General features: G+C 41.7%; 1 protein-coding gene across 2 annotated transcripts in view; it reads right to left on the bottom strand.

Annotated features, from left to right (window-relative positions):
• Window positions 1-13648, bottom strand: part of gucy1a2 (guanylate cyclase 1, soluble, alpha 2) — a 35549-nt gene that overhangs the window by 18664 nt on the left and 3237 nt on the right. The window contains exons 1-4 of one of the 2 annotated variants that reach the window (XM_046388824.1): window positions 10645-11557; window positions 8363-8424; window positions 7556-7680; window positions 3597-4513 (exon numbers count right to left, since the gene is read on the bottom strand). In XM_046388824.1, coding sequence (XP_046244780.1) covers window positions 3597-4513; window positions 7556-7680; window positions 8363-8424; window positions 10645-10710 — 1170 coding nt within the window. In that variant the 5' untranslated portion in view covers window positions 10711-11557. Of the gene's footprint in view, window positions 1-3596; window positions 4514-7555; window positions 7681-8362; window positions 8425-10644; window positions 11558-13648 lie in introns of those variants that run through there. The other variant, XM_046388823.1, reaches the window with a different exon arrangement.

Raw genomic sequence — 13648 nt, forward strand, 5'->3', positions numbered from 1 at the left:
AGGGAGTGCTCTTTTGTGGCCTCTTTACCTTGGCCTGTCGCCTTTTCTCGCTGCCCTTTCTGGTGAAAATGCCAGCCCATCCTTTCTCTTTCCCTTTGTTCTGCTTCTCTACCCAGGTGACACAACATTTCTAGGAGTCACAGCACAGAACCAGATGACATATATGTCAGCTGAGCCTGAACTCAGATACAATCACGTGACTGTGCTTCTTGTCATTAATTTACAAATACTGTCAATATCACTAATCTCAAATCTTAAAAGATTTAACTCAGACATTCTTTCCACAAAAATTTTGTGGAAAGATGTAAGTAAATCATAACTTTCATGTAAGGAACCTCTGCATCAGTATACATTCATCTTCCAGTTACATAGGATAACACTAAAATTACAAATGCATTTCCTTGGTTCCCTGAAAATCCTGCATATGTCATTGAAAATATATTTGCACATGTTAAATGGACAGAGATGTAAACACTGCTTCACTATAATCTATAGAAATGAGCAAGCAGTTACAGCAAAATACATGAGAGTGATCTGTGCAACTACCATAGAATGTAATATTGCCAGACACACAGGGTGAAACAGAAAAGACAGAGTGTAGTGAAACAGGAAAAGGGGAAGACTCATGAGAGAAAAAGCATTTTTGAGCAAGTGCAGTTGCTTTTCCATTTCTGACAGCTACAAACCTTTTCAGAATCAATTTTCTTCCTGACAGCGTAACAGGGAGAAAATAAAAATACTGGGAACATGTGAAAGGAGAAACAGGAAAGCATTGTGAGAAAAAAGGACAGAAATGGGTAAGCAGCAGAGAGGGAGAGCGAATGACAGAGAATTTCTGAGAGACACTGACAGAGAGTAGATGAAAGCTGCAGAGAGGACGTACTGTAGAGGTACTCGAGGTCTAACTGTGAAGAGGGGAATCCTGCTGCTATGCCTGAGGGTATGTGGAATGTCAGCATTGTAGTGTATTTTTATCTGCATGCATGTATGTAGAATCTGTGAACCTACATGCATTATATGGAGAAAAGTATTAGGCCTTCTGAGGTCAGGCACTGATGTTGAATGGAAAGGCCTGGATCACAGTCTCTGTTCCAGTTCATCCCAAAACTGTTTGATGAGGTTTAGGTCAGGGCTCAGTGTGGGCCAGTCCAGATCTTCCACACCAAACTCACCCAACCATGTCTTTATGGACTTTGCTTTGTGCACTGGTGCACAGTCATGCTGGAATAGAAAAGGACCTTCCCCAAACTGTTGCCACAAAGTTGGAAGCATAGCATTGTCCAAAATGTCTTGGTATGCTGAAGCATTAAGATTTTCTCTTATAAAGGCTCTTGAAAAACAGCCTCATACCACACCTGAATTTAACAATAAGGAGGTGTGTTCCAATGTGTTTGCCATCAGTGTGTAGCTGTGTTTTTCCTCTGCCCTGGGATTGGTTTATATAACCAAAGGTGATCAAAATCACCCATACAGAGCTCTGTGTACTAACTACTACATCTAATTATATTAACAATCACCGTCAATGACATTTTAAAATGTCACTGAAATTCAATAACAGGATAGCTGTAACGATTAGTCCTTTAATCAAGTAGTTGTTCAACAGAAAACAGACCACGAGAATTTTATGTTTTTCTTTGTCATGCATGACAATAAACTGTAGCTATATCTTTGGAATTTGGACTGCTGGATGACTAAAACAAAACATTTTTAGACATTATCTTTGTTTTTGTTTTTATAACATTTTAGGGGCAAAACAACATAATAATTTTTCAGTGCTTGAATTTCCCTCGGGATCAATAAAGTATTTATCTACCTATCTATCTATCTATCAAGATAATAATTAAGAGCAGTAGTCCTTACACTCAGCCTGTACACACATTCTTCAATACAATATCTAGATGCACACAAGATCTATTAGACTCCATATTCATAAATAAAACATTCTCTACAACATTGACATGACATAAATTGACAGGAAGTTGCAGTACACATCAATGATCCTTCAGAAAACCGAAACAAATCTGCAAATACTACTTATATGAAAGGGTTTGAGTGCTGTGTGAGTACGCTAGCTGTCTATGGCTTTCTTTTACATGCCAAGACAAAGACTGGCATGTGACAAGAAGGCAAAACATGACACAATTGAACTTTTAACCACACCATCTGCCTCTGGCTACAGATCTGTTGTACTGTTCATTCACATATAATGATATTTTCCTATTTGGAGAAGCCATTCGGTAAGCAACACTTGGAATTGGAACAGCTGTTGAAAATGTATGAGACAAGTCAGTAAATACAGTATATGAGATTGGTTGCCTCAGCAACCAGTAAAATGAAGTAACTTGGAGGAACTGTGTTCAACCAAAGGCTGAAAGCTGCCTCAGAATCAGTGACACTATATAATACTGTATTAAAGTTAAAAAGTCCCCTTTTGTTTCCCTACTATTCACAGCCTAAGTGAACAAAATGTACCTTTAAACAAGATGTGACCCCTCAACAGCTTCCCAGGCTCCGACAGTAGGCTATCATTTGTGATGTGCAGCCGACAAATACCTTTTCCCCTGTACCACTGCCTCAGTCAGAGTCTCTCCAGAGTAACTGTACCTTTAATCCAGAATGAACTGGTACAACGTTGTTGCCAAAAAACATCAAAAACCTAGGTTATACCTTTGTGGTGGATGAGATGCCTAACACATCCATCCATGCACAAACACACACGTGTACAAAATACAGCACAGCGGCTGGACTGATCAGTCTCCTGTCTGTCAGTTCTGTTTAGCATCAGGGTGCTCGGTGCTGACACTTATTGCCTGCGGAGGGCATCCAGTCAATAAAGAACTGGATATAGCATACAGCTGAGATTGATTAATTGTTTCTGGCAAACTGGAACCAACTCCACACTCATTCCTCCCATGTGAAAACATTGCAGGCTTGTGGCTATGGTACAGCATGTGGTGGGACTGCGTAAAGTCTAGACAAAAGTTCAATCAGAGTTAAATGGTTTTTTTTAACTTTTTGGATTATGATTCACACAAGCACAAATAACTGATATATTGAACTTTACCAAACTCCGTAAATGCGTGTGTCAGCATTCACTGGTGACATTTGTGACAAACTGGAAAATTAATCAAATTGTGGCCTTACTGCACGAGTTTCCAGTGTTTCAAATGAATGTCTTATTTCATAACATGACTGCATATTTAACTGGTGATTTTTGTGCTTTTTTCCTCTGCAGTACAGATGCTATCCATGCTTGACCATGACATCACAATGTTAAGTTATAATTCAAATTAGCGATTTGGTTAAATGGGTAGATTTAAAGCTTAAAAATTGCCGTGTCATGACTTGCCTTGTGCCTGTAGAACTCCATGTTTGTCAAAAAAAACAACATCATAGAGCATCGTACCACAGCATTTGGGTGACAAAACATAGCCAGTGTAGTCTGTTTCTCTCATCAGTGTAAACACAGAACCATATGCTCTACAACAAGCTACTCTCTAGTGATACAAAAATGAAATAAACCACCCTGGCCTTGTTTATTTAAATAACAATAGTAAAAGGAGGCTTTACAGTGTCATCACTTATGATATCTTTACCTTCTCCTTGGTGCCAGTCTGCATGGTATCAGGTCTGGTACGGATGGTAAATGGGGATGCAAGCCTCAGAAGGATGCCTTGGAATGAAGGCTCCATCTTGGGTGAGACAATCTCAAAACAGTCCCTGAAAGAGAGGCTCCGGTGAGGCTCAATACGAGCCTGTCTCCTCAATCCCTCTCCAAGCTGCAGTAGCTCCATGCGAGGCCCCAGGACAAGGTGAAATGGAAAGGCACGGCAAAAGGTGGCCAGGCCGATGCGCAGATCGCTGGGGTTAGTGGAGAGTGAAAGGGGAGGTCGTTTAGTGCTCACCGAGGCAGCATTTGGGAAGGAAGAGAGAGAAGGAGGGCGTGTTTCCTGGATTTGGAAGGACAAGCAAACTGTGGGTACAGATGTTGGGAAAGGAGAGGGAGGGGATGGGGATGAGGAGGGTGAGGGTGAGGCATTGGGGGACGCAGTTGGGGTGGGGGTTGTGGAGTCACCGTCTGTATGTTCTGTGTCTTCATTGGGCAATAAGGGAGTTAAAGGTGGCACCTCCTCCACCTCAACTTCTGAATGAAAGATCCGCCTGGCAACAGCACGGATCAACCCCGGCATAACCAGTCCAACAACAGGGGCAGGGTTAAAACAATGAAGAAGCAACATCTTCCCTCTTCCATCTCTTTCTCCTCGCTCTCCAATGCTAACCAATTTTCTTCTCCCTTTCTCCTCCTCATGAGGATCCTTGCACTGGAAGGAGGGACTCTCAGATGAGGCACGGCGCCCTGTGGAGGTGCGAATGTGTTCCAAAATGGCATCGAAGCCATTGAAGAAGTCCTGGAGGTTACCACCTACAGCCCGAAGAACTCGTTCATTTTCTTCGAAGCAGAGGCCGAAGAACTCTTCTCCAAAATGTTCTCGCAGTTCACAGAATGGTACTCCTGGGAGAGAGGAGATGGAAAACACCAGTGTCAGTGATGCAGAACTGCATTCTTCTGGGGATACACACAAATAATCAACAGTCATACATGACAATAAACCTAACCTGACCAAAAGCACACACTCAGTGCAGAAATCAGTACATGAACACGTGACTGTGTCTAAGTGTGTATGATCGCTTCCTGTTGCAGCTTCCTTTCACATGAAACATTGCCTCTGCTCTGTGACATGTTTAGTCCAAGATTTCTTTCAGGAAAATATAATTTAAAGCGCATCAACCGCAGAAGATCAGTGATCAAAGTCATCACACATCAAAGCCATGCTAAATAATGAATACTGATAAAATAAAATAATCGTGTCACATGCTTACTGACTAAATAAAAACTGTCAAAAAATAGGATTAAAGGTTTATTTAAATTTGACATTTAATATAAATAAAACCTAACACCATAAAATAGATCAGTAGATCAAATCAGTACAATCCAAAAATGTGCAAGAAAATAAACTAAATTCAGAAAGCACTGAGGGCGACATAACAGCACACTACTTCGGCAACTACACAGACTTACACAAGGAAAGTGGCAAACAATGCATTATGAAGTAACACTAGTTTTTAAGACAGATTTCAGAAATACAGTTATTAAATACATCTGTCAAATTAGCCTTAACAGACAGATAATATACGTTCAAACACACATGTACAATTTTAATTGACGTGCAAAACTGACTCTAAAATACTGTTTGTATACAAGACACAAGGAGCCATAGAGGGTTTTCCTTGCAGGATGGCTGGCTCAACTTTTGGGAAAAAAACTATCGCTCATTCTAACTGAAAAGAGTCACTTGAGGTGGTTTGGGCGCATTCATTGGCATTAGGGCCTGTTGGACGTCTCCCTGTGGATGTATTCTGGGTACATCTGGGCAGAGATCCCTGAGCAAATCCAGAACATGATTCAGGGATTATTTATCCCATCTGACCAGGAAACCCCTCAGCATCCCCCAGGAAGTGCTGGAGGATGTGGCTGTGAAGCAAGGTTGGAAATTAGCATTCACCACCAGCCAAATGCGGGTGATATTGGGTAGTGGTGGGTGAATGAACTCGACCTACTAGACACAGTGATGGGTAAATCAGTCTGCTGGTTTCACTCAGACACTGTAATATAAGGAGGATAGCCAGGCAGCCTTGTATGCAAAGCAAAGTGGCCAACCTCCCCATCGTGTCAAAGCAGTTGCCAATGTTTACAACTTCATTGAGGGGATGAAGCAGAGTTATCCTTCTGGTCATGACAAGAGGAAGAAAAACTACATGAGAGTGTGGGAACACCAATCAGGTAGACTTGAAGAGGTTCTCTCCTATGTCAGCAAATAACAGTAACCTTAAGTTTATGTGCATTTCTCTAGCCTGTCTGTTTGTCTTGGTAAGCTGGCTAGTGCCCCTCTTGGTCTGTTTGTGTCATGTTTGCTTGTTCCAGGACTGTGCTTTGTGACTCTGTGGTGAACAAAAGTGAGAGTGAAATAGTATAAGGTAAATAAAAAACAAATAAAAATAAGGACGCTTGATAAACACCAGCAGGAAACAATGTTTGCGAACCGTAACTTTGTAAAGACAGCCAACATGCACTCATGGCCGTGTTCACCGCTTTCCAAAAGCAAACTCTGTGAAGACCAATCAGTTCTGATAATATACGAGTGTGGTGACACTGCTTATCAGCGCAGATAACGATTATCAAGATTCCCAGTCAAAATTTAGTCACAGCTAAGTAAACTCTGAAGCATACTGAGCATGAAGGCATTGACCAGCCTGAATCACATCATCAGTTCACAGTTTTGTGTGTTTGTGTGTACTACGTGTGTGTATGAGAGATAGAGAGACAACGTCAGTATTGTCCCTGGAAATATTTATTGCTTGAATATTTTGGCTCTTACTTTACAATTTTTCACAAGCATTTACACAATGCCGCTGTTTAAAACAATATCGCTAGTAGATTTTGGAATCCACCAACAACAGCAGCAGGTGGACAAGAAAGTTAATTTCCAACCCTGCCAGTGAAAAGCATCTCCGGGCTACTTGATTAGCCTGCTGCCTCCATGACTCGCAACCCGATAAGTGACACAAAATGGATGGGTAAAGGGATGAACTCAGAGACTGAGTGGGAAAAAAAGAAATAAAAACACATGAGGAAGGCTGAAAGAGATGAAGAGAGGAAAGTATGGCAAAGACAGAAGGAGAGAGAGAGAGAGATTAAGTGAAAAGCTGAAAAAGGATAGACAGCGAGAGGCGACAAGAAGATGACTGAGACACTGAGTTAGATACAGTAGTACCATACAGTTAATGCATACAGTGATGGTGGCTCTGCACAACAGAAAGACGGGACAGAGAGGGAAGATTAAAGGGACGTGAAAGCCCGTAGAGGCAGGGAGGAAGAGATCTTAGATGGTACAGATTGAGGATGAAGCTGTACTGAGTGACTCACCAGGACACTGTGTGTTTGTGTGTGTGTTTTTTCATGTTAGGCCACAGAGACAATGTCAGCCTCGACAGTGAGTCATACGGTGTGTGTGTGTGTTTTTTCATGTGTAAATAGTATCCGTGCGTGCCCTACTTAGGCCATGATACTGTATTTCCCATTTTCATTAAAAGTGTCTACAATGTGTTTTAGAGGTCTTGCCTTTGGGGGTGGCTTCATTTTACTGACGCTACACACACACACACACACATACATACATACATACATACACACACAGACACATAAACAATACTGATACTGGAGGACATGCACAGAGGGAAAAAGCTGTGCCTATGTGTGTCTGGGTGGGTAATAAAAATAACACACTACAGCACAACTGATACTTAGCAATAACATAAGAACACGGCTAGAGACAAAGGGGTGAAAACTATATACTAACTCCATACACACACTTGAAACAACATCAGCCCATACACAGGGAAGAGCATGCAAACATAAGTCCCCTCCATGTCCTCCCTTTCCCACTGTTAAACACACAATAATACACACACATCTTACTCTATTTCACTGACTTACCCAGTATGGTGGCCATGTACTGAAGGATTTGTAGGACATCTTCCTCTGAGCCAGAATTTTCTAGAAATGGACACTTATCTTCTCTCTTTTCTCTTCGCCGCTCTTCACTGCCAATTTCCTGACACCTGTCAAAGACACAAATCAAACACGCATACAGGATAAGCCATGATTAGCCATGCGATCAGCAAATAAGAAGCACTAATAACAAGGTGAAAGTTCATTTCAATAATTCACTACAAACTGTTCTGTCAAGTTCTTTAGGACTATTTCTTCAGTAGAACATGGAGCCATTAAAAATTTTGAACTGCTATGGGTTATTGTGTCAGGAAAGATACACCACGAAGGAGTGAAGGTGAGTGGAAGAGGAACTCACCATAGGAAAAAAAAAATACAGAGATGTCCCAATCTACTGTATGTATTTTTACACAGTATGTGCCTCATGGACAATGTTAGCATGTGCTGTGATCTGGCTGAACCCTCTATAGTGAGTTTTAATGCATTGACAACGAGGGACAGCAAGAGAGAGGCAGAGGCGAGTCTTTATATGTGACCTAACAGGACAGGGATTCAAAGAGACTGAGGGGCAGCAGAGACAGTGAAAGGCTGCTGGGGAATGGACAGGTGTGTGTATGTACATGTGTGACAGACAGACAAAATAAAGGCAAAGGGGAGAAAATGAGTGACAGGAACACCAAGACAAGACAACAGGCAGACAGCAAGCGTGGAGTGTGGAGACTGATAAAAGAGGACGAGTGGAGAAGAGAACCAGCAAGAGAGGCCGGCAGCAGAGGGGACAGACAGCCTTACCTGAGCTCTTGCTGTCTGTAGAATTGTAGAGTTCGCTGTAGAGCCTCCTGAACAGTCTGTGTCTGCACAGAGAAACACAAATATCAGACAAGCACATATGTATTTGTGTATCTATTTGTGCAAGTCATTCAGTTCCTAAAATCAGTCACTTCATGCACACCTGGTCCATCTGAGCCTACCAACCACCCCGCCAGAGCGCCGCCTGAAGTGTTAAGAAGCCAAGATATATTCATACGTCACAGTTCTTTTTCACAGAAGACATATTGACATGTCACAGTAGGAAAATCATGGGTTAAATAACAAAACTAGTGATGAGTGAAGTCCATGTAGCTGCTTCATGCTCAGGTTCCTAGTTTTGCACATGCTGTCTCCCTGTCACACTGTCACGGCTACTGGGACAAGATCATTACTGTTGTAAGCTTTTCCTCCTACTACTATACTACTGTTTTTGTATATATATATATATGTATATTATATAATATACAAAATATATAATATATATATATAATATTTCCTCATCTCAAAGGTCTGCTAAATAAATAAATATATACATGCTGGAACTAATAATAAAGATCTAAAGTTGACTGTAATACACTCCTGACTGTCTGTGTGTGAACCTGGCTTATTTTGCATTACTGACAGCTTAAGCTTGAGAAGGCGGGTCCAATGTGATTATCTGTGATACAGCTCAAAGGCAAGGCTGTTAGGACAATACTAGAACACAGTGTGCCAGCTGGAGAGGTCATTCTGAGGCCTCCACCCACTCTGGACAGTTACAGGACTGATAGAGAGAGAGAGCGTGTGTGTGTGTATTCTTGTAGATGTGGGGACAAAAATATGTTTACACAGTCACACTGTGAGGACCCACTTCACTTATGGGAAAAAAATGCAAGTCCCCACAACATAAATTGTTAAAAATCAAGATGAAGCCTTGCTTTAAGGTTAGGTTATGGTTAGGGTTAGGATAAGACAAGTAATGTTTATTGTCATGGTTAGGTGGTGGTTCAGCCTCCAGGAAATGAATGCAAGCCTATGTAATGTCCCCAGAAGTGATGGAAACACAACTGTGTGTGTGTGTGTGACCGAGGGAAGGATACAGACAGAAACTAGTCAGTTGTGGGACTGTAGAGCAAATAAAACATAACAGTAGTGAGAAGCAGTGAGAAATGAGAGAGACAGTGTGTGAGCGCACTTGTGTATCAGTCAGCCAGGTGTTTTTGGAGGTCAGTATAGTTCTATCAGGTCAAAAAGGAGGTTAAACATTACATTGTAGCTAACCGAGTGGATCTCTCTCTGCTCACTTGTTTTTCAGCATGCTGCATTTATCATCCTCAACATCCTCAACAGCACCAACAAGTGAGAATAATGTAACAGTCGGAGCCACTTGAAACAATGCCTGCTGATACAAAAATACTATTCACTTTTAGCTACAGCGAGCCTTAGCAATAACAGAAGCAAGATAGGCATTTTATACAAGTAACTGCGCAGACATGATAGCTAAAATAACAAAGAAAAACAACCCAGTGGGCCATATTTTCACAGTATACATGTGAGAAAAAAACATGCTTTTACCCCCCATCACCTCCCTATTCTGCTCTTGCGTGAATGTCTGCAGTAGACGTGTTTGTGTGCAGAGCAGAAATGGTGTTTTCTCATGCCGATCTCCTCCTATTGCGCCCTTGATTCAGCTACTCATTTACAACATGCACATTTGAGCGTGTGTACATAAGATTCTGCAACACAGCCAAACACACAGGTTGCTATCATTCACACACACATGCACACATGAGCAAACATACATCATCATTAGTCTGCATTGTCAGAATCACCGGCATGTTTACTGTACACACAATTCCATACCCTATCACACATTAATCTCACTCAGTTACACACACACAAACATGGCAGGAGTGGTAGGAGTTGGCCAACAGCCCCCAAGCACCTGGTTCTTATACGATATACTGTTAAACATCTGCAATAGGAGAATTTTGATAAGGAATATATAAACATAACATGGTAAAACAGAATTATGGGAATAAACTTAAAAATATCATTATGTAATTATGACAACGATGATGGAGTGTAGACAGAGACACATGGCATGTAAGGGAAGATTACAAAAGCAAAATGTTCCAGAAACAGTGTCTAACAGAATTTCAGGGTCCTCTCTCTTTTTAAAGAGAGAACACACACTCCCCTTCTTTATCTCACCCTTCTCTTTCTTTGGTTCACTGTCTTCTAGCCAAACCACTCTGTCTCTTTTGTTTGCTCTGTTTCTTTACCTTGGGAGAGGAGCAGAATCTCACCACTCCATTCCTCTTGCCCTGCTGTTCTGTGTCGCTTTCCATCCCTATGAGTTTCAGTCAAAGTGTTTGCTATTGTATGTGAACCTGCCTTTCCTGCGTCTATGTGACTGATTCTGATCCAAACACACACACTTGCACATGGCTCCTCCTTGCCTCCTTTTATTGCATCTCCCTCCTCCAAATTTCCATTAGCGTGGACTGGTGTGGTGTATGGTCACAGAGCAGTGGGTGCTGGTGCTTCAGCGCAGTTGGAAAGCTGCCACCGCTAAAGAAAACAGAAACTCATGCACCAGATGAGACACCGCCAGATAAATCCCAGCATGAGATGCATCAGGCCTCTCTGTCGGGGAGCAGGGAAGTAATAAAGCAGGTACAAAGAAAACAATTTTGTTGCAATCTGCTTTACATCAGGATTTTCAAGGCCGCCTCTGAGCGCAGCAATTAATGTGACGATGAAGTCCTGCAGTGTCAGCGATATAATGCAGCCACTACATCAGATAGGGCAGGATTGAATGTTTCCCCCTCACCTAAATGTTTCAGTGTGCGATTCATCACCATAAAGAGGGGAATATATTTTTACACAAAAGTTGCTGGGATACAAAAAGGACTGGAATCAACCAGCCAACTTGCTTGATGCAAAGGTCTGCACATACACAGTTGTGATTTGAGAGGTGTGCGCATCAACTCCTCTGCAAGCCTGTTACCCATAATACCCTGCTCTGAAATGCTTCACTGAGATGTTTATATGTATCTTCAGATAAAGATAATCCTTCTTTAGGTAAACTTAGGGTGAAAAAAATTGTACTTTTACAATCAATAGAGGAAAATGTGCAAATTGTAAGTCTTTCAGTTCACTGATGGCAACCTTGGGCCTTGTTTACACAGTCCATTAGTTGTGTACATCTATAAATTCTGCTGTATTTTTTATTGCATTATATATATAGATATATATATATGCATTATATATGCATAATATTAGTGTGCAACAGCGGGAGCTCCTAGACTTTCAAAGCATGACGAACGGCTGCAGCATGTAAATAATCTTCAAAAGCACGAAAGCTTCATAATAATTCAGTTATTTCTATAAACAAACTTAAAAAAAACCTAAACCGATATTCATTATCTGCAGTGAAGGTATAGTTGTAATGAAGGGGAAACTTTTATGCCACCACTCTGGGTAGTTTTACAGTCTTTTTTTTTTTCAATAGACTGTTTGTGTTATAGTGTATTTTTTAGAATGGCCAATGAAGTTATGAATGAATGGTTGAAATAAAATCCTGGGAGAGTGTGTAACTCTCCAAATTGTAAGAAAGTTGCCCCATTGGTGGAAAGAACACAAACAATGCAGACAGGTTAATTACAGCAACCAGCCAAGTTCAAAAGGTAAACACACACAAAGTGGTGTGGAGAAATTTCCACAAAAAAAGCCACCAGCACAAAGGCCAAACTGTGTATTTAGCTAAAAGCAAGAAAGATCCACTGCTGAATAAAACTGGTCCCTGACAGTGAAGGTTTAGGATACACACATATACACTGTGGCACACTCACACACTTGTCTCACACTTTTCATATTTGTGGCCAACACTCAGGGCCTTTTGATTAGCATCATGGGTCACTAAGCTAATGGCCACCTTCCATGTGTATACACAAAACTGAGAGAGGGGGAGAGAGGAGACAGAAAATGAATGTTTGCACACATGTAAATGTCTGTGCATGTGTGTGTGTGTGTGTGAGAGAGAGAGGGAGAGAGAGAGAGAGAGAGAGAGAGAGAGAGTTGTTGCTTCTGGGTCAGGGTGGTCAGGGTGAAGGCAGCCACAGAGAGCATGCTCTGTTCTCTCTGTCACGGTCCATTGCAGTCAACAACACACACACACACACACACACACACACACACACACACACACACACACAGAGGCTGCGCAGCCACTGTGTGTGTGAGAGAGAGAGAGAGAGGGAGAACAAAATATAACAAACAGTGTGTTGTGTTGTATTGTGTTGTGCGCGTGTGAGTGAGTGTATATTATATCTGTCTATTGGCGAGCTGGCTACTGTACGTCCCCGCTAATGGTAGCAATTAAACATGTTGACGATGATGCAAGTGGACAAACTTTAACACGCTTTGAGGAGAAACTCGCTGTCTGACTGGTTGGGAAGAGAGTTTAAGCTTCTCTATTCAGTTCAGCCTCACACACACACAAACACACGCACTGGATATTTACCCTTTCTCTATCCCTGTGACCAAATAACAACACCACAACGACCCTGATATGTTTTAATTAAAAAGAAAAGGCTCCATCGATGCCCATCGGATGTAATTGCACTTACAGGCAAACAAACACATACGTCCACACACACAGAACCACAGTATTGCCCACACGTAAATACTGGATATCATCCTCGCTGAGTGTTATACAAACCTGTCTTTAAGTGTTCCCTCTGCCCTGTTTTTTTTCACAGGTCTATTAAATATCAGGGCCAGTAAGAGCTGCAGCTGAGAGGTGAAGGTGGCTCTCAGTGGTGCTCTCTACACCAACTTCAGATTTTGTAGCTGCGCTGTTGAATTTCATTATTTTTGCTCGGCTGTCTCCCAGCAGCAAAAAAGAAAAAAAAAAAAAGACCTGACAATCACTGTTCTGCTATATGGATTTCACTGCAATGTCTATTTCTCCCAGGAATAAGACCACAGGGGCTGAGCATTTGCAATTTGGAGAAACCTATTCCCACGACCTCCTGTAGTCTGATAACAACTCAGCAACATTCTTATTATGTGGGGAACCAATATAAACAGACCTGGAACCCATTCGAGCTCAAGATGCTTAGAAGCAGTGACTGGAATGCAAAATCTGTTTATCTATCTGTCTATCTATTATTAATCCATCTAGCCATCTCTATCACTGTCAGTGATACTATGTAGGCTATGCAGACTCAAACAAGATGTGACTGCTGGGTTGAATGCGGATCGCTTCGCGTTTATACGGCT

The sequence above is a fragment of the Scatophagus argus genome, chromosome 5, assembly GCF_020382885.2.
Source record: "Scatophagus argus isolate fScaArg1 chromosome 5, fScaArg1.pri, whole genome shotgun sequence".
NCBI classification, from domain to species: domain Eukaryota; kingdom Metazoa; phylum Chordata; class Actinopteri; family Scatophagidae; genus Scatophagus; species Scatophagus argus.